We start from the raw sequence: 21,488 nt of genomic DNA, 5'->3' as shown, positions 1-21,488 counted from the left end.
TGGTGCAGAAAAAGCACAGACCCTACGAATGATAGGGGTGAAGGACCCAAGACCAAGAATGCTCCAGGACGCCCGTAAAAGTGGCAGCTCTCAGAGCTGTCCAGGGTCCTGGCCAAACCACCTCGGATTCCTCCCTCTGAGGCAAGCATCTGCTGAACACTTCTATGGATGACAGAAGTCTCTCTCCCAGCCAGCCCAACTTTTTTTCTTTTCTTCTTATTCTTCCTCCTCCTCTCCTCCTCTTCTCCTTCTCCCTCTTCCTTGCCTTGAACAACATGTATTTTGCTTGGACACTGGTCAGGCACATCACGAGGCAGCTTGACACGTGAGCTCATCCCATCTTGTTCGTGACCCCATGGAGGAGGAGGCTGGCTAGTGAGAGCAGAAGGCAGGCCCGTTGCTAGCTGCCACTCTAGCTGGTAAGCAGGGTCTGGAGGAAATGAACTAAAGTCTTGCTCTTCTTTCCACAAAACCACAGCTGCCTTCCTTGAGGGCCTATCCATCCTCCTCAACTGGCCCAGCTCCCAGTGGACGCACTCTTGGAGCAGCGGCCCTAAGCCCACACGAACATCCGCTCCCTGTCTCCCGGCCTGTATGCAGTAAACTGCCTGTGTGCCCACCTCCCCACAGGCGCTCCTGGAGAGGAGCAAGTGCTTTTACATTCTCCTCTGGAACCCAGCCTTCGGCCCAGGCTGAGCACAGAAAAGTCCGTGCATTTCACTTAGTGTTTTAAGAGCTCTACTGAGATACGACTGGCATGCAACAAACGGTACATACACAAAAATACAGCTGGTGAGCTCTGACGCATGTTCGCGGCTGTGAAACCATCACACAACGGAGATGATATGCTCGTCCATCACCCCCCATGGTGGGTGGGGCCAGTGGCGGGTAAGAAAGTGTCAGGGCAGGAGCAGGGGAGGGCAGCCTTGAGAGACAGACAGGTGTTATAGTAGGGCTTGGATGAGTGAACGCACACAGGCGGCCCTGCGCCCATAGCAGGTATCGTGGAGGAGGCTATGGGATAGTTAACATTAACTGGAGGCATAAGGATGTTTTAAAAAGAACAAAATACCGGGCGCCTGGGTGGCTCAGTTGGTTAAGTGTCTGACTTCAGCTGAGGTCACAATCTCATGGTTCGTGGGTTCGAGCCCAGCATCAGGCTCTGTGCTGACAGCTCGGAGCCTGCAGCCTGCTTCGGATTCTGTGTCTCCCTCTCTCTCTGCCCCTCCCCTGCTCATGCTCATGCTCTGTCTCTGTCTCTCAAAAATAAATAAACGTTAAAAAATTAAAAAAAAAAAAGAACAAACTATCTCAATAAAGGGGGGTGGGGATGGCAGGTGCTTCTAAGGAACCCAGTCGGGCGTGATCACATGCTCAAGAAAGCTTTGGGATGTCCTAGGAGCTAAAAGTCAGTCCCTGGATCCTGATGGGCCCTCCACCAGCTGACAGGCACATGGAGGGGCTGCCTGCCAGGGTCTGGGCTCCCCTGGCTGGGACGGGAATTGGGAAGCCGCAGGACAAATAGCGTCCTTGAATAGGCTGAGCAATTTCCAGACAGCTCAGAGCTGGGGGACTGAGTGAACTAAGTCCCTTCTCTCCTTGATCTCTAGGAACAATTACGAGGTAAGTGGTTCAAGAGGGAATCGAGTGGCACTCCTGAAGCCGCATGGAGCCAACAGCCCCTGCCAGAGAGGCCAGTTCACCTTCCATTCTCTTCCTCATCAAGCTCCCCAAGCTGGGGGCACCTGGTCAAACTCTGGTAGCTTCACAGAGCTCCTCTCAGAAGGGCCTGGGGGCCTGGGCTCCGCAGGGAGCTTGTTACTAACTCCCCAGACCCGGGTTGAAGGGTGAGCACCCACCAAGCAAAGCCAGGGGCAGAGGTGGAGCCCTGCCGGCAGGGGCCCATGTGACACTGTGTGACACCGTGGGACACCATGTGACACGATGATCCACGGGCTGCACCAAGGCATCCTGATGCCCAGAAGAGCAGAGCCAGGTGAGAGCTGGTTCTTAATCAGACTCCCAACTGGGAGGAAAGCTGCCAGGTCAGGCAAAGGGCTGGGGCACTGAGGCTGAGCAAGACGCTGGCGGGGTAGCCGGGCGGGGGACCTCCACAGAGGAGCAGGAGCCCAGCAAGCAGGAGTTTGGTCACATCGAGGCCACGAGCAACCAGATCCTGGGTCTCCCCGTTCTGTGTTCCAGGTCAGCCAGGCTCTGAGTAGGGCTCCGGGTGTGTGGGAGTGGGAGGGGTGGGGCATGGCATTCTCTGGCTTGTCACAGGAATCTGTCACCCGAATCTGTCATTCGTCTGTGACTCTGTAAACCAGCCACATAGTAGATGCCACTGTCTTGCAGCCTAGAGTAGTGAGGAAAGTGTGGAGCCAAGAATGGGGAAACTGGCCAGGTGCTCCCAGGCAAGTCGCTTAACTTCTTTGGACCTCACACCTTCCTGTCTGTCAAGTGGGTTGCTATGGACTGAATTTCTGTGCCCCCTCCAAATTCATACTGAAGCCCCTAACCTCCAATGCGATGGTACTAGGTCAGGCTTTGGGAGGTGACTAGGTCATGAGGACAGAACCCTGCTAACGGGATTCGTGCCCTTACAGAAGAGACTCCAGAGGACTCCCTTGCCCCCTCACCCACCATCGAGGACACGGTGAGAAAGAAGGTGGCCATCTGTAAGCCAGGAGGAGGGCCCTTACCAGACACCAGCTCTGTTAGCAACTTGACCTTGGGCTTCCAGCCTTCAGAACCGTGAGAAACAAATGTCTGTTGTTTCAGCCCCCTGGTCTGTGTTCTTTGTTAAAGCGGCCCAAGCTGACTATACGCACGGATAACATCTGAATCAGTGAGAGGACGGGTATTAAGTGCAAAGGGCGTCAGCACTGCCAGCGCCGTGAATACAGGGCTGGCGGGACAGGCCAATGCCACAAACACCCACGGCACTCCGCTGTGTTCCTGGCATCGGGCTGGGAAGCCACAACGCCCGGGCAACTGAGACACTTACCAGGAGCCTACTGAGCAGACACTGCCGTGGAGACCACAGTGCCGCCCCACCCCACCCAAGGGTTCGAGAGCCATCTGTACGCCCGGCGTGGCCTGCCCTGGCCCCAAGACCCACCTGTATCATGTATAGCTGGGCGATGCGGTACTCCTCCACGGTCATGGGCAGAGGAATCCGATATTCCTTTATGATCATCTTGGAGTCCAAGCCTTCCCGTCGATGGGGAACTGCGTGTTGGGACTTCTAGGCGAGGTTCCTTAAATAACCATGACAAAATTCACCAAGGACCCCTGGGAGAGAAAGAGAGAGCAGGAGAGTCACTTCCTGCAAGACTGGTGGGCACAGCAGCACAGAGGATGGGCCTGGTCTTGACTCCACCGTGAGCCTCCGGTGTGACCTTGAACAAGTTCCCTCACCTCCCCAGCCTTCACTTTCCTTGTTTGCTGAGCAATCTTGTAGACGACGTGTGAACTCTTATCAGCCGTGGGGTAAATAAAAGACTGTCATCCCACTAGTGAGGGCCAGGCGGCGGGAGGGTGTCACACCCCCTAAGCGTGAAGAGCACTGTGCTCTCGTTTCACACACTGTTCCTGTTCCGGCAAGAGCAGCCCCGTGCTCTGGAGTAGCTGCAGGCAGACACGGTGACGGCAGATGGCCACGGGAAAGAAGGGAGGGCACACAAAAGGATGAAAAACCCAGGTGAGAAATTTAAAAATCAGCAGTCTGCGGGGCGCCTGGGTGGCTCAGTCAGTTAAGTGTTCGACTTCGGCTCAGGTTATGATCTCACGGTCCGTGAGTTCGAGCCCCGTGTCGGGCTCCGTGCTGACAGCTCGGAGCCTGGAGCCTGCTTCGGATTCTGTGTCTGCCTCTCTCTCTGCCCCTCTCCTGCTCACGCTCTATCTCTCTCTGCCTCTTAAAAAATGAATAAACGTTAAAAAAAATTAAAAATCAGCAGTCTGGGACCCTTCGGTGTTGGGGCCATCAGTTCCATTCATGTCACCAGACACAGAGGGCACGGCTGCCTCCTGGCAGGAGATCTGGACTTATCCAAAAGAGGTGATCTCAGTGTGGTTTTAGCTCAATCCAGCAAGTACTTATTGGCATCTGTTCTGCTGCCGACCCAGCCTAGGTCTTGGAAGTAGAAGAGATAAGTGAGATAAGTGGGTGGACTGCATCGCATGTGAGTTCTAGCTCAGTAAGACTACTTAAAAAATAAACAGTGTACCCATGGAAGCTTCTCTTTAAGATGACAAAGAATACTTTTGAGGGAGATGTGCACCGAGAGCAATCAAATGTAAAAACAAACAAGCAAGGCTTGGAGGCATACTCTCAGTGATCTGGAAAATGGAATTACCCGTCACAATCCTTCCCCTAGATGGTGGGGGCTTTGCTGTGGTTACCCCCAGAGAGGTTACACACTGCTAAATGGAAGGTGAGTGAAGGCTTCCAAGGTGGACAGTGGCAGAATCAGGATAGCATTGCAGAGGGACCACGCCAGGGACAGCAGTCGGTGGAGATTCATGGTGACACTGGGTAAATGATAAGAGCGAGGGTCTGGCCAGGCAGGCAGCCTCCCTGGGGCACCATCTGTCCGAGGCCTGAGCGTCACCCAGGCACTAAGGGACTACTGGCTATGTAATGAGATTGGGGGAAAAGAATGTACCAGAACTCGTGGAACGATCAGCATGTAGGGTTGAAAGAAATTCTTTAATAAGCCACCTAGGGAGAGAGACTGAGAGGTGGGGGGTGTTACATAAATAAGTCAGAGACGGCCACTGTATTATTAGCCTCAAATGACCCCTATGTTACTCACTTCTGCACAGCAGGTGGGACCGTTAGCCCAAAGCCCCAGCACAAGCTCTCACGCATCCAACTGCTTGAAATACAGTCCAAATAAACATCTTTTTAGCTAACTAGAGGTCATCTACTTTACATAACCCACGAAGCTGCACCCCACATTTGCTGGCCATAGAAAAGACAAAGCCTGGGGCAACAAAACACCGCAGACAGGGAGGCTCCCCATCACACTTCTGAGTGATGTCACCAGACACGTGAGCGCCCTGTCTGACTCTCCTTCCCCTCCTGGGTGGGGGTCGCACATCACTGCATTTGCAAGGCCTCATGCTGGGAGGGACTTTCTCAGGCAACCTGTCCGAATGCCACAGGGTAACACTTGTTGTTACACACTTGTTGTTATAGCCCCCCGCCCCCCTCCGGGTCCTGTCGCCTCCCTCATCAACCCAAAGCCCTGAACTTACCACAGAGAGGAGGGGGTTGAACTTTCCAGAGTTTACACTCAAGAGCATTGCTAACCTTCGTCCAAGGTAGATGGGTGCAGCCTGCAGCTGAGAGGGCCCGTGGGTTCGAGCCCAAGCTGACACTGTCCAGGACGAGAAAGCAGAGGCTGTGGGCTGCCCCCACTCAGCTCTGAGACCCACCCACCCCGAGGCCCACAGATCTCTGCTCAAGTCTGGCTAGAAGCTGAGGCCACTGGAGACAGAGGTGATGGCCCCAGAGTCCCTACAGTGTCACCTCCTCCCACGAGAGACTGGGATCAGCCAGGTGGCAGCACATCCAAGCCGACACCTGGAGCAACTTTCAAGTGGCCGACAGGGTAGGACAGGCACTGGATATGGGGACCTTCCTGACACAAAGGAGAGAGACCCACACGCTTGGGAGAAGCTCGATGCGATGAGGCCTGGAGACAAGAAGAGGAAGGATGAGGTTCAATAAGGGCCGTGCTTCCAAGGCTTTTCCACCTGGTCTTCTTTCAAGCCCAGCATCACCTTGCTGGGAAGGTACTAGACGCCCGTCACAGAACAGCAACTTAGCCAGTTGCTAAGCGTCAGGCATCGTGCCCTGCACGACACGGTGGCATGCACACCGATGTCTAGGGGGCCTCAGGGGGCCTCTTCTGCAACCCAGGACAAGTGCAATGACCCACGATGACTTTGGGCAAGTCCCACTGCATCACCTCAATAACAAAGAAGTCAGATGCAATCCCTAAGTGTTCTTGAGAAACTGTGGGAGTCTAAGCAATCTGACCTTTGGTGATCTTAAAGCCTCCACGGAAAGTGACCTGCCTGTGCTCGCCTGCTCACAAGTCAGACCAAGTGCCCACGCAAAGCCAGGGGCAAAGCCTGGGGCTGACCAGCGGTGCCGGCCCCATGACGGCCAGGAGATGAGCGGACCATGTGAACGCTCGGGATACAGCTCCATCTGCCACTGGGTGAGAGACCGTGTTTCTGCCTGTGCAACACCAGAACTCAGAGGTGGGTGCACAGACAGACAGAAGGAAAGAACAGAGTGCCGCACAGTTAGAGATCAGTGCACGGGGACTAAGAACAGGTCAGAGGGATCAGACCTCTGCGAGACCTGGGACATCGCAGGTGGAGCCCCAGTCTGGGATCTGAGTTCAAAACCTGACAATGCCTTGACTGACCATGGTCCCCCAGGACGACTGACGGGGCCTGCTGAGACTCGGTGTCTCCATACAGCAAATGGGGATAACATCATCTGCCTTCCAGAGTTGCCAGTGTCCCCACGATGACAAAAGTGGACCAGCCAGGGGTGGTGTTTGTCAGTGCAGAGGGGGGACTAGGGAAAGGCTTCAGGGAAGGTGGAGCTTTATAGTAACAGGAGCGGGGACTTCCTGGGACCCGAGGTATCCTCAGCAGACATGGACGTGCTGCAGAACAAGCCGAGCAAAGGCCCTGAGGCCTAAATGTGCCACACTATCACAGTGACCTCCCACTACTGTGCCCCAGCACTGTCACGCCACATGCTGGGTTTGGGGCTGTGCGAATGCACGGAGGCCACCCCACAGTCACTGACCACAGGAAAGGGTGGCGTTCAAGGCTGAGATGAGGCCATGCCCTGCAGCCGAGTGCCCATGATGTTCAGTGGGACAGGAGGAGGGTGACAAGAGACCATCATGTGCTTCCAGGAGTGCTCTCCTTCCGAGGGACAAGAGACACACTCCTCAGACAAGGTCTGAGCATAAAGCATGAACTTCATAACCAGAATTTCCACAGGCAAGCAAATGTTATCCTTTGAAGCAGCCCCTGGTGCAGGTGTGCGGTCCCCCATGTCCGCCGGGGGTCCCCTCTGGAAGCCCTCAGAGCTCTGCACCCCTTCAGGAAGCTCCCAGTGAGAGGAGCCGAACTCAGGAGATGGCCACGGGTGATCTCTCAGTGCTGGCCACATTGGGTGTTGTCTTTCAAGCTGATCACTCTAAAGGGGTCTCGTCAAGGACCAGCATTTTATTTAGTTAAGAAAGAAAGTCAGGCCTGTTTCTTTACAGCTACACCCTCACCAGTGGGTTCGGGAATCCATCCTGACTTCCTGTTGAAGACGGTGGGGTAGGAGCATTTCTGTTCTACCGTCCTCCCTCAAAAACAACACAAACTACAGAGACAGGGGAGTCCTCGTGGCTGATGAAATAAGGCAATCACTATTCCCCAAAACCACAGACACCATGAAGTCTGAACTGGAAGAAAGGAACATGCTGACAGCTTACACATGCCTCTTCCTTGGACCCCCAAGTAAATATCACTTCTTGAAAGTCATGGCCACGATCCTCCTGCTGGAATGAAGAAATAGGATTGTGGATGCCACCCAGGTGAGGGGAGGCATCTCCCTGTCTTGTTTTTCAAAAGAAAAAACTTCTTATAAGTTTATTTTGAGAGAGAGAGAGTGAGCACAAGCAGGGGAGGGGCAGAGAGAGAAGGAGAGAGAGAGAATCCCAACCCGGCTCTGCGCTCTCAGCACAGAGCCCAAGGTGGGGCTCAAACTCACGAACCATTAGATCACGACCTCAGCCAACATCAAAAGTCGGATGCTAAACTGATTGAGCCACCCAGGCACCCCCAAAAGAAAAATGTTTTATTTGAAGTATTACATACATACAAAAAATGCATGTATCATAAGTACAGATATATTTTCACAAACTGAACACAACTGTAGGACCAGCAAGGATCGAGAAACAGGAAGTTAACAACCCAGAAGTCCCCTATGGGTCTCCTTCTAGTCATAGCTCCTCAACTGTGGACAACCACTCTCCTGCTATTTGCTTCTTTTGTACTTTAATGAATTGCCAATATCCAGTTGTCTTTGGGTGATTTCATACGGAAGCATACTATATGTGTTTTTGATCCTGGCTTCTTTTGACCATGATGCTCATGTGATTCGTCCAAATTTTTGCATGTGGCTGTAGATTGTTCTCATTGCTGTCTAGTATTTCATCGAGTGGATGTACTATAATCGACTTAACTATTCCATTGTTGATGGGAATTTGGTGATTTCCAATTTGAGGCTGATGGGACTAGTGCTGCTGTGAACAACTGAGCACATGTAGAGATGCGATTTTACATTGTGGGATGGAACTGGTGTGGGAATTGATGGGAAATCACACCAATGGGCCATTTCTATGACAGAACCTCGTTTTCCAGCTAAAACAGATACTGGGAGTGAAGTGGGGCTGGGGAGAGAAAAGGGGCAGCAAGGGGTTGGTCATAACATGGACAGCCAGTGATGTAAAGAGCTTTGCTGACAACCATTATGACCGTGGACCCTGAAACACGAGAGAGACCGAATCCCTAGGCAGAAGATAAATAACAGCTCTGGCCAGAGAGCCTTCCAGACAGTAAGTAAGCCCATAGTGCATCTGCTCTGGACCACTCCCACATTTTCACATGCTGCTATTTGGAAGGTGGTTAAAGAATAATAATCACAAAGGAACTCACATGGGCCCTATGGCATTAAGGGTGGGGGAGCAAATGAAGAAGAACACACATCATGAGGAATCGTCCAGAGAAATACAGAAAGACTTCAGAAAATCAGTTCACAGACCCAGAGAAACTACAGATATAATCTCTTAAGAACTGGTAGGGGCAGAGGCACTTGGTGGCTCAGTTGGTTAAGCATCTGGCTCAGGTCATGATCTCATGTTTCATGCGTTCAACCCCCATATTCCTGCTTAGGATTCTCTCTCCCTCCTTTTCTTCCCTTACCTTTCTCAAAATAAATAAACTTAAAATTTTTAAATAAAAAAATAAAAAGAACTGACAGGGTCAGATGAGTGGAAAAAAAGACACACAGAAATTTTAAAAAGAAATGATTTGAGGGGCACCTGGGTGGCTCAGTTGATTAAGCATCCAACTCTTCATTTGGGCTCAGGTCATGATCTCATGGTTCATGGGTTCGAGCCCCACATCGGGCTCTGTGCTGACGGCATGGATCCTGCTTGGGATTCTGTCTCCCTCTCTCTCTGTCCCTCCCCTGCTCGCTCTCTCTATCTCTCTCTCTCAAAAAACAAATAAATAAACATTTAAAAAAAGTTTAAAAAATTTAAACAAATTTAAAAAATTTAAAAAATAAATGAAAAAAATGTAAAAAAAAAAGGAAATTATTTGACAACAGAAAGAGATGAAAGCTGAAAAGTGAGTTAGTGGAGCTCAGGGGAAAATGAGAAAGAAAAATAAATACATCACATATTTAAAAAAAACCCATATGATAAGCAATGAATAAATGATGAAGCAGAGCATAAACAACTAGAGAGTTCTGGTGAGTGGGTTGCAAGAAATCACACAAAATTAAATGGAGAAGACTAATAAGACAAAAATGACAGATACAGGAGGCAAAAGAAAACCCAACATATACACTGGTGAAGAAAACAGAATAATAGAACAGGAGGAAAAGTATTCAAATATATAATGGAAAATCCCCTGAAAAACAAAACAAAAACAAAAACAAAACTTGGCTCTACAAATTAACTGCCATTCACTGGCCCAGGAAACTCGATGGTGTAATTAACACCAACGCATCTTTAAAAAGGTCCTGATCTTAAAGGAGAAAGAAAGAACCATATAACTAGGGGGGCAGAAAGGTGAATTGAGAATTAGAATCCTCCATAGCAACCCAATTTCAGAAAACAGTGGAGCAATATCTACAGAGTTGTGAGAGAAAGAAATTATGAACCAGAATTTTATACCCAACAAAACTGTCCTTTGAGTATAAAGTTAATGGACATTCTATAACATAAATTTAGACGCTTAGGCATCCATAAGGTCTTAAAAAATTACTTCATGCTGAAATCCAGCCAACCAAAATAAGTTCATCAATGGAAGAATCCTGGTGAATACTGAATTAATATTTTTGAAATTGGAGCAATTATTGTTTTTGAATAGAATATAAAAACCTTGGCAATGTACACAAATAATAACAAAAATTGAAAGTGGACAGAGGTGGATGGCATGAAAGTTGATTCATTATATAGATTTAAAACTTAATAAGGGATGAATAGTCAGAGCACAGGGGTTTTTAGGGCAGTGGAACTATTCTGTATGATACTATAAAGGTGGATACATATCATTATACATTCGTCAAAACTCAGAGAATATACAACACAATGCAAACCATGGACTTTGGGTGATAATGGTGTCCTGATATAGGTTTATCAATTGTGACAAATGTGCCACTCTGGTGGGGGATGTTGATAGTGGGGGTGGCTGTGCACGTGGGGGCAGGGGAGTATATGGGAGTTCTCTGTACTATCCTCTCAGTTTTGCTGTGAACCTAAAACTTCTTTTAAAAATACAGTGTATTGATAAAAAAAAATGATTCTAACCTATTAAAAGTTTTCTCTCATGGACTTCAAGCTATATTACAAAGCTGTAATCATCAAGACAGTATGGTACTGGCCCAAAAACAGACACTCAGATCAATGGGACAGAATGCAGAACCCAGAAGTGGACCCACAAACATATGGCCAATTAATCTTTGACAAAGCAGGAAAGAATATCCAATGGAATCAACACAGTCTCTTCAGCAAGTGGTGCTGGGAAAACTGGACAGCGACTTGCAGAAAAATGAACCTGGACCACTTTCTTACACCGTACACAAAAATAAACTCAAAATGGATGAAAGACCAAATGTAAGACAGGAAGCCAACAAAATCCTCAAAGAGAAAGCAGGCAAAACCTCTTTGATCTTGGCCGCAGCAACTTCTTACTCAACATGTCTCCAGAGGCAAGGGAAACAAAAGCAAAAATGAACTACTGGGACCTCATCAAAATAAAAAGCTTCTGCACAGCGAAGGAAACAATCAGCACAACTAAAAGGCAACCGACAGAATGGGAGAAGATATTTGCAAATGACATATCAGATAAAGGGTTAGTATCCAAAATCTATAAAGAACTTATCAAACTCCACACCCAAAAAACAAATAATCCAGTGAAGAAATGGGCAAAAGACATGAACAGACACTTCTTCAAAGAAGACATCCAGATGGCTAACAGACACATGAAAAAATGCTCGACATCCGTCATCATCAGGGAAATACAAATCAAAACCACAATGAAATACCACCTCACACCTGTCAGAATGGCTAAAATGAACAACTCAGGCACCAACAGATGTTGGTGAGGATGTGGAGAAAGAGGATCTCTTTTGCACTGCTGGTGGGAATGCAAACTGGTGCAGCCACTCTGGAAAACAGTCTGGAGGTTCCTCAAAACTTTAAAAATAGAACTACCCTACGACCCAGCAATGACACTACTAGGTATTTATCCAAGGGATACAGGTATGCTGTTTCGAAGGGGCACATGAACCCCAATGTTTACAGCAGCACTATCAGCAATAACCAAAGTATGGAAAGAGCCAAAATGTCCATCGATGGATGAATGGATAAAGAAGATGTGGGGTGTGTGTGTGTGTGTGTGTGTGTGTGTATACATACATATATATATATACATATATACACATATACATATATATATGTATATATATACATATATATATGTATATCATACACCCCCCCCACAATGGAGTATTACTCGGCAATCAAAAAGAATGAAATCTTGCCATTTGCAACTACGTGGATGGAACTAGAGGGTATTATGCTAAGCGAAATTAGTCAGAGAAAGACAAATATCATACGACTTCACTCATATGAGGACTTTAAGACACAGAACAGATGAACACAAGGGACGGGAAGCAAAAATAATATAAAAACAGGGAGGGGGACAAAACAGAAGAGACTCTTAAATATGGAGAACAGAGGGTTACTGGAGAGGGTGTGGGAGGGGGGACGGCCAAATGGGTAAGGGGCACTAAGGAATCTACTCCTGAAATCATTGTTGCACTATATGCTAATTTGGATGTAAATTTTAGAAAATGAAATAAAATAATTAAACAAAAGTTTTCTCTCAGAAAGCTAATTAAAGTTTACCAGAGGCTGGGGAGGGGGGAAACTGGGGAGGCATTGTGTACTGGTTATAGGATTTCTATCTGGGGAATGAGAACATTTGGGAAATAGGAGAGGAGATGGTTGCGCAATACTGTAAATGTACTAATGCCACAGAACTGGACACTTAACATGTTTGAAAGGGCAAATTTTGTGTTATATAATGACTACAATTAAAAAAAAATAAGAATGTAGTATAAAAAACCCCACTGAATCACACACTTTAAATCAATGAATTGTATGGTATATGAATTGTATCTCAATAAAGCTGTTTAAAAAGTTTTTCTCTTAAAAAAAAGTTTTTCTCTTTTCCCCATTAACTTTAAGGAACTTTTAGGAACTACTTATTATCACTTAAGATTAAGAAATGTGTTTCTCAAAAATAAACAAACATTTGGGGCACCTGGGTGGCTCAGTGAGTTAAGAAATGTGTTTCTGAAGTTTAGCAATTTCTTTCCATTTCATTTCAAAGACATACAAAGGGATTTGTCTTCAGTTAAATTTAAGAGAATTAAACTTGACTTTTTATTTTAGAACTGCACGCAGGGGCACCTGGGTGGCTCAGTCAGTTAAGTGTCTGACTCTTGGTTTCAGCTCAGGTCATGATCTCACAGTTCATGGGATTGAGCCCCGCATCAGGCTCTGCACGGACAGTATGGAGCCTGCTTGGGATTCTCTTTCTCCTTCCCTCTCTCTCTCTCTCTCTGTCCCTCCCATGCTCACGCTCTCTTCCTCCCAAAATAAATAAATACTAAAAAAAAACCAAAACAAAACTGCACACAGACTAAGATCCATTTTTTTTTTCAAGTTATTACTACTCTGTATGTGTGTGTTTGTATAAAGAGTCTGAAATAATGCTCACTGGATGCTGGTGAGGGTTATCTCAGATCGGTGGAATTTGGGACAACTTTTACTTGTACTTTTCTTTGTTACTTGATGTTTTACAAGGCGCAGCAGCAGACTTTGAGTAGCATTTTGAGTACTAACCAAGGAAGGACAGTCAATGCAGTTGTTAAAACCGCGGACTTTGAGTCAGCCAGACCTTCCACCACCTCCCAGCTCTGACTGTGGGCAAACTGCTTAAACTCTTTGATCTTTCATTTTATCTTCCACAAAACAGCAAAATAGTAGGTGAGAACAGCACCTGCCCTGTTGGGCTGTCTTGTGGCTTAAATGACACGATGCACATAAAATGCTTGGCCCAGTTCCACCCGGTACTCAGCTAGCCATTAGGTGGCTACTCAGGTAGCCATTAGGTACTCAGCTAGCCATTAGGTGCTCGGCAGGGTCAGGCAGGCTGGGCCCTGGGCCTGGGCAGCTTTCTGGCTGTGCTGCTGACCTCAGGCACAGACACGAAGCCTACCACCATCAGGGAAAGACAGCCCAGCACCCAGGCACAGACATCTGAGGGACAAATGACCCCTTGGCAGGCCGGGTCTGCTTCCCAGACAGAATGTGAACCTGCTAGGCACGACACAGGGTCCCCGTGCTTTCCTCCTGGTTGAGCCTGGCGCAAGAGGGCGCAGCTGGAGCCCAGGCCAACGAGAGAAGGCAGTGTGACTTGTGTGCCTGCCTGTGCCCTGAGCCCCCTTCAACCAGCAGCCGAACCCTCAGACGATCTCATCACACCCACTCGGGTGCTCGCGAGACACCCATTTCATCTCTGTCCCCGCTGGAGTCGTGACGGGTTAGACAGGGTTATATTTTACTCCTTTCCACAGGGCAGCCCTCAGTGCCTGGCACGGTGAGACGGAAGAAAGGAAAACGGCTCCAGACGCCCTTCTTCGAGGGAAGCCAGGTGAGGAGTCTGAGTGACCGCTGTGCCCCCAGTGCACCCATACGCACATCCCCCCAGGCCCTCTCCAGGGAAGACAGGGACGGACCTTCCAATGGGCCTCATGCGTGGCACTTGGCCCCTGATCTGTAGAAAAGCCTTGGCTTTCCAGAACCCCCATATTCATGATCCCAGGCCCCATGTTAACCAGGGAGGAGACGGACAGGGCACCAGCAGGCATGGTAAGCAGGGAGGCAATGAGGGGAGAGCCCGGCTCTGGACAAGGCACAAGGTCCAGAGAGCTCCAGGCCAGGGCTCTGGCACAGGCAGACAGGGTGAAGGGCCATCACCCCCTCCTCCTCAGGCAGCCTGTCCCATCTGAACCCATATGAGGAAGACAAAAAAAAAAGGAGGATGCAGATGACCAAAACACCTGGTTTTGCCTGAGGGGTCAAGGGCAGGACACATCTCAGGGCCTCCCAGGCTGGAAGCCCAAAGGTCTTCAGTGACCCCCCCCGGGCATGGTGGGGAAGGGGCTGGGGTGGCCAGGCTGAAGGGACTTTGGTGAAGCCTGGTGGGTTGCCGGGGCTGGGCTCAAGAGGGCAGGTGACACAGCGGGTGGGGAAGACCACTCTTTGAGCAAAGGCCGTGGCTGGGAGGGAAGCGAGAAAATTGAGTTTATGGAACTTAATCTGTTTTTCCACGATTAGCTGGGGTTTGACGTCACAGATGGAATTGAGGAGTGAGGCTGTGAGGAGACAAGGGGGATGGGATCTGTCCAAACGCAATTCAGCTGCATTCTGGCCATTAGGTCTGGGAGCAACTCTGAGCCAGGCCGTCGGAGCCTGCCTAGACATTTGTGACCGCGTGGAGGACGACTGGCAGCCTCAGAGCATCTGGAGCACCCCTTCTGGTTACCCTGGGTCTCTCCCCCACATCCTCCAGGAAAGCCCCCTTTCCTCTGCTCTCGGCTTCCCAAGTCTGCTGGCCCCTAATCAGGGGCAGAAGCAGGTAAGAGAACTTCATCTGCCCCCACGTGGGCATCTCTCCCCCACCATCCACATCTAGGGAAGGCAGGCTCCAGATGAATAGGGGACGACCCCCTTGTGCCCCAGGGACGTGCCTGCCAGGCCAGGGGTGGGGTGGGGGAGTATGTGCATGAAGTTAGCACCCATGGGCTGCCTCTCTGTCCCTGGGGGTAGTAGGCACATCCCCCAGGGAAGTCTGGGCTGGAAGGAGCTGGGGGAGGGGGGTCCAATCCCTGCCCCCAAGGGTGTTCCATCTTTAGCTGTTAGATGTTGGACTTCCACCAAGATTTCTCTGGAGGAAAAGGTAAAGGACGTTCCCCCCACCCTCCACCACACCCCAGGTCAACAGTCACCTTATAAATGAGAGTGAGACCTGGATTTCACAGGTGGGAAGAGCCAGAGGACACAGCCTCACCCCCTGCTCTGGCCTGAGCAATGGAACCAGGACCCATGGAGCCCCAAAGCCTTGGGCACCCCTGCAGTTACTGACATCCCAGGGAAGGCCATAAATCCCGTCACCGTGCACCCGGAGGGCCAAGCTGGGGACCTCTGCCAAGCCACTGCAGGGCTTGGCCATGAGACCCCAAGGAACAGTGGCCGCTGGGGGCACTGCAGGGCAGGTGCTGCTCTGCGGGGCTAGGAGCTTGGGGTGGTAGGAGCGAGACCCTTAGGAAATGCTTGAGGGCTGTGTAGCTTTTCACCTGTAACACCTCAACCCGAATGGCAGCCAGGGGGTTCAGCGGGAGGGTTTTTCATGGCTGCGGTGCAGAAAGCAAGGCAGACCCAGAGAGGGTGGGTGCCCTGCCAAGGACTGCAAGCCAAGGGGTATCAGTGCCCCGATTTCCTGACTCCTACTCCCTTGACGAGCCCGCAAATTCCAACATCACTTGTGGGGGAAAGGGGAGAGGAGATTTGCACGTGGGGAACTGAAAACTGAGAGCCAGATCCTCTGGGCCAACATGAGGGGCTCGAGCCAGCACTCACCTCCTGCTCTGTACTGCTCGCCCTTGGGGGATCCTGCCGGCCACTGCTGCTCTGACCGTCACCACGCGGGCCTCCAGGGGGTGCTCCCCACAGTGAGCACTCAGCACAGCTCCAACAAGCCTGAGCTGTTTTAAGAAGGCCACTGGACACGTACATGCGACGAGGGAAACACAAATCCAGAGGGACCTCGCCTACCAGCCTGGCGGCAGGCGGTGGCTCACACAGCCATCGGCTGGGGGGTGCTCAGGGGCCTTCCACCCGGTGGTCGCCTTTCCCGGGCACTGCACTTCAGCAGCAACATCCAGATCATTCCATGTCAGCAGTGCACGTGTCTGCTCACCGAAGGTCCTGCGTCTGGGCCTCCCAAGAGCGTGTTGGCCTTGGAGATGAGCACCGCTCTGGGGTAAGAATGCCCCCCAGCTACTGAGGCAGAAGAAGGGGGGACCCCTGAGGTGTTTGAAAGTGGGGGGCACCTCTAGGCGAGTGGGGCTCTGGTTACGCCGGTATCTGGCACAGAGCTCGGCCCAAAGCACCTTTGCTCATCAACCTCCCCCCACCCCTGGAAGAAGCAGCTTCGGGGCACCCGAGTTTGCTGAGAGGCAGAGCTGGGATTTCCCCCCAAACGGGTGATGGCCCCTCGTTACAACGGCAGTGTGACAGCGATAACCTAAGTAAGCGCCAGTGATAATCACAGCAGACAGTGCCGAGTGCCCACTTCTCAGGCCAGCCTGGGCTCCGGGTCACGACTGGACACCCCGGGTGGGCCCAGCACCCAGCAAGCCTACCTCTCTCCAATCCTCTTCTTTCTTTCCTCAAGTTCCCACCTTGGGTCAAGTCCCCCCACCCGCACCCGCTGCCCGTGACACGGGGAACTGACCTGCCGTCGGCCTGTGCCTTCCTACCGGAGTCTCCCCCGCCGCCAGCACGCAAACATGCGAGGATCGGCCCCCGTGTTTACAACACGCAAACAAAACCCCCACGGCTCTCTTAACCCCACCCCATCTCTCTGCTCCCCCTTTATAGCAAAACTCCTCCTAAGACTTAGCTACGCTCGCAGTTTCCATGTTCCTAATCTCTTTCAACCCACTACTCTGCTACAAAGGCACCGGTCGGGGCCGCCAGCGACCCCGGCGCGGCTAAGCCGATTCTCGGTGCTCCATCACGTCTCCACCTCCGTTACTTCCTGTATTTAACACCCACTGATGGAGCACGTTGCAGGTGGCAGGCAGGTAGCCCAGCCCTTGGACAGACCTGCACACCCACCGACAAACCTCTGCTCGGAGCCCAGCGGATGCGAGACTCCAGTTGGCTCCAAGCTGATTGGCCATAAGCTATAGATTATGCTTCGGTTTTTGTTCCAAAAAAACACGGCCGGGATCGTGCAGCCTCGGCAAGTGGCCCCGTGGGGCTGACCTCCGATCTAGAGGGGCACAGACTCCGTGGTGGGGTTTAGGAGCCGGGGTCCCTAGTCCTGCCCGCTTTAGGGCAAGCTCTCATGGCTCGATACCCAAGGCTCTTTCTGCAGACGCTACAGCCCAGTGGGGGGCGGGTCCAGTGGAGTATTAAAGCCATTAGCTCTGAGAAACCGCCCACAGCTCCCCATAGTGCCTGGCACCGTGGTTCCCAAACTTGCCGGGGCCCAGGAACCAGGTGGAGGGCTCTTTGAAGGTACAGATCCCAGAAAAACTGAGAGGTCGGAGCCTTAGCCGCCTCCCTCCTCCCCCCACCCCGCCCCCGGTGAGGAGGTTGGAGGAGGAAATGTCCAGTCTGTCCAACACTGACTCTCCTGGAGGCCCCACCAGGGTCTCATCTTATCCCACCTCCCAACACACGCAAAACCACACTTTCTTCTCGGTCCCTTGGCGCATAAACCCCTTCGTCCGCTTTACATAGTCAGAGTTACTTAATCCTCACAACTGCCTTGTGTTAAATACATGACCCCCAGTTATCTATTTGTTTAATTGAGGTGCAATTCACGTGCCATACAATTCATCCTCTTAAAGTGTGCACTTCAGTAGTTTTTAGTATGTTTACAGAGCTGTGCAACCATCGCCACTCCCAAATTCCAGAACATTTCCTCACCCCGAAAGGAAACCCAGTAGCCGTGAGCACTCACTCTCTGTCCCCACCCCCACCCTCACCCCCACCAACTCGCTGGCACTCATTCATCCGCATTCTGTCCCCGTGGGTTTGCACATCCCGGACGTTTCACATAAATGGATTCGCACCATGTGTGGCCTTTTCTGTCTGGCTTCTCTAACTTAGCATCATGTCTTTGAGGTTCATCCGCGCGGCCTGGATCCGTACCCCCTTCCTTTTTATGGCGGAATAACATCCTGCTTCATGGCTATGACATCCGTTTTTATAGCTGCAGAAACGATGGCTCCATGTCTTTGAAGTCCCTTGTCCCCCGCCCATCACTCAGTAAGGACCGGAGTCAAGTTTACCTTTCTGTGCAGCCAAGAGAAACGGCTCAAGAACTGAACAAACGTAACCACATTTACACCAATTTATATAAATGTATACCCTTAGCGTTATTAATAGTGCTTTATGGTTTATAAAAGCCTTTCGCTTTATACTCTTGCTTTTTCAGATCGATCCTCCAAGGTGGAAAAGACAAGTGTGCCCCATTTTTGGAAGGAACCAAGAGTTTAAGTGGTGTGTCCAAGGCCTGAGACATTTATTGATGGATTTATGGTGGCTGCATCAGAATCCAGATATAACGTAAGCTAACAGGAGAGCTTTAACACTTGTTTACAAAGATGCATGATTTAGAGAGGTGCTTTTATTTTCTCTTTTGGATTACTCTGTAGTGAATGCAAACCTTGCAGCCAAGGGAAAACCCACATAAACTCCATCTGAGAGTGATTACTTGGTTTTAAATTTAATGTTTCTGACCGATCCTGGAAATAAAGGTTGGTATTTCTTTCAAAATACAGACTCCTTGGTTCCAGCCCAAATCTTAACTGCATTGCTGAGGGAGGATAATTTGGATGATTTATTGAGGATAAAATCTCAACTTTATAACCTGCAGATAAGTTCCTTAAGTCCAAGTTTCAATAAGCCCCTCCAACCTCCCCCCTCAGCAAGAACTCTTTTATTTTAATTTTTTAAACATTTTTATTCGTTTTTGAGAGACAGAGACAGAGTGCGAGTGGGGGAGGGGCAGAGAGAGGGACACACAGAAAACAAGCAGGCTCCAGGCTCTGAGCTGTCAGCACAGAGCCTGACGCGGGGCTCACATTCATGAACCATGAGATCACGACCTGAGCCGGAGTCAGATGCCTAACCAACTGAGCCAGCCAGGCGCCCCAAGAAATCGTATGCCGGCTTCCCTCTGAACTTCACGTATCCAGGGGTATTTACTGAGCCAGATGTCAGGATCTGTACCAAGTGCTAAGGTTCCGGGGGACCACAACAGAGCCCACTGGGAGCCTCTAGGCCACATGAAAAGACAGACATTGCCTGAGTTATCAAAGACCTGCTGGGGAATATTACTCACCCTTAAAAAGGAAGGAAGATGCTGACCCCCGGGCCGGGCCTGCCTGCCTCACCCTGCTCTAGCCACCCGGCATGCTTCCTTCTATTGGAATAACCCAGGTGAGTTCCTAACTCCAGCCTCTGCTGTGCCTGTTGAAGCCGGTACCTGAGACTCGGCACAGCTGGCTGCTTGCCGTGATACAGGCTCAACACCAGATGCCGTGCCCCTCCGGGGAGGACCCCACTGCTTACCACGCTCTCGAGTGATCTGATTTACTTGTATACAGCACAGGCAACCCCACGCTGGGGGCCTCGCCTGCCTCATTCCCAGCCGGAAGAAATTACAGCAAATCTGCCCTATTTGCCTTTTCATTCCCTGCAGGTGCTGGGGAGCAGGGGCCTGGCACTTAGTAGGTACTCAAGAAGGTTTGCTTGGTGAATGTTCAGGCAGATAATGCCACTAAGCAGCCAAAGTGCTAATTACAAACTGCTCTGTTAGCTGTTCCTCAGAGAAACTAAAAGATTCTCCAAGAATAGAGCCTTGCCGTCCCTGGAATAACAAACCCAGTTTCTTGATAGCGTCTGTGACTCAGACTGTTCACGGAGCCAGACTTGCCTCCCCCCTTCCTCCCCCCCTCCCCCCCCACCCTGTTCCCCCGAGAGTATGCAGGGGCATAAACCTCAGACACACAGAGGGCTGGATGCTGTTATCCATGGAGGGCATGGGGGGCATCCGGGGCCATCTCAACCCCTTTCCTACGGGGGTGTTTTGGGAAAGACAAGCGTGGCCTTGAGTGAGATCCAGAGATCCAGCAACACCCAGGGGCCCAAATATCTAACAGTGGCTGCCACCTGCTCTCAGATAGGCTCAGTGCATTACAATTTATCACACCAGGCCGCCACATTCTCGTTAGGAAGTCATTGTTTGGAAGTAGCCAGAGAAAGGTGGGAAGAGGAAAGCCGCGAGGGGCTGAGTCACTTGACGGGGCCACACAGCGAGTCAAGAGCGGGATGGAACCAGAATCCATATTTCCTGGCCTGTGATCCAGGCTTGACTTACTGTGCCCTTGGGTAAGCAAGGGTCCAAGCACCTCAGGCCACCAACAATTGGGTGCAAGTGCTCACTCGGTAGGGAGCAAGCAGGCCTGGTTCCATCCTGAGCCAAAAGGAGCAGCCAGTGTCCCGAGGGGGAGCTGTGTATGCTGTGTATGCTGTGTATGCACATGAAAATCCATGTGTCTGTACGACTCTGCCCAGGCCTCGCTCTATCTCACTGAGAAGCGTGGCCTTTACAGCCAGGCGTCCCAGGGCTGCCGGAGAACACTGTATGCCTGGAAAATTGCCCAGCTCTTCTTTGCAGTGCTATTAGTTTCCCTTCATCGCCCCATAAAATCCTCCTGCCGATGATGGATGCCACCCCATCGTGGGAGGGAGGGAGGGAGGAAAGAAAACACAAAGGAAAAAAAAAGCCCTCTGGTTAAACTTGGAAAACCCCATGGGCACATAACTTGGGAAAAGGCGGCATCAGAGGTAGTTGGGTTGCCCAGTTCAGCTGCACAGGCTGTGCACTGCCCAACTCCAAGAGATGACATTCTTGTGGACTATAAGATTGGCAGTCCCCTGAGTTGGGCAGTGCAGGGAAAGGGCCCTGCTTGATCTGGGGCAATGTTTTCAACAGTCTCAAGGTCCACTCCTCACTGAAACCTTGTCCTAGCATGAAGATCCTTCAATTCTCAGGAACCACCCTTTGGGTCAGAAGAACTGACCAAAATCGAAGGGGAATCAGGGTGAAGACTTTGGTATCTCTTGAGTCATTCTGGGGGCCAGGCTGGAATCTAGCTCCAAGCCTAGGACCTGACGGAAGAATTAGCTATCTTTTATGAGCTGAATCTCGCTTCTCCAGCACCCTCCTCTCTCTCCAAACCACTCTTATCTTTCACCAGTTCTGGAAAATTCTTAGCAATTCTCTCTCCA

General features: G+C 50.7%; 1 protein-coding gene across 15 annotated transcripts in view; it reads right to left on the bottom strand.

The window, feature by feature from the left end:
* PITPNM2 (phosphatidylinositol transfer protein membrane associated 2) overlaps nucleotides 1–21,488 on the bottom strand; it is a 144,765-nt gene that overhangs the window by 31,743 nt on the left and 91,534 nt on the right. For all 15 annotated transcript variants that reach the window (XM_081790640.1, XM_081790634.1, XM_081790644.1 and 12 more), the window contains one exon: nucleotides 3,122–3,294. In XM_081790640.1, coding sequence (XP_081646766.1) covers nucleotides 3,122–3,199 — 78 coding nt within the window. In that variant the 5' untranslated portion in view covers nucleotides 3,200–3,294. The remainder of the gene's footprint in view (nucleotides 1–3,121; nucleotides 3,295–21,488) is intronic.

Source organism: Panthera onca, chromosome D3 (assembly GCF_046562875.1).
Source record: "Panthera onca isolate mPanOnc1 chromosome D3, mPanOnc1 haplotype 2, whole genome shotgun sequence".
Lineage (NCBI taxonomy): Eukaryota > Metazoa > Chordata > Mammalia > Carnivora > Felidae > Panthera > Panthera onca.
This window is presented reverse-complemented; position numbering and strand designations above follow the sequence as displayed.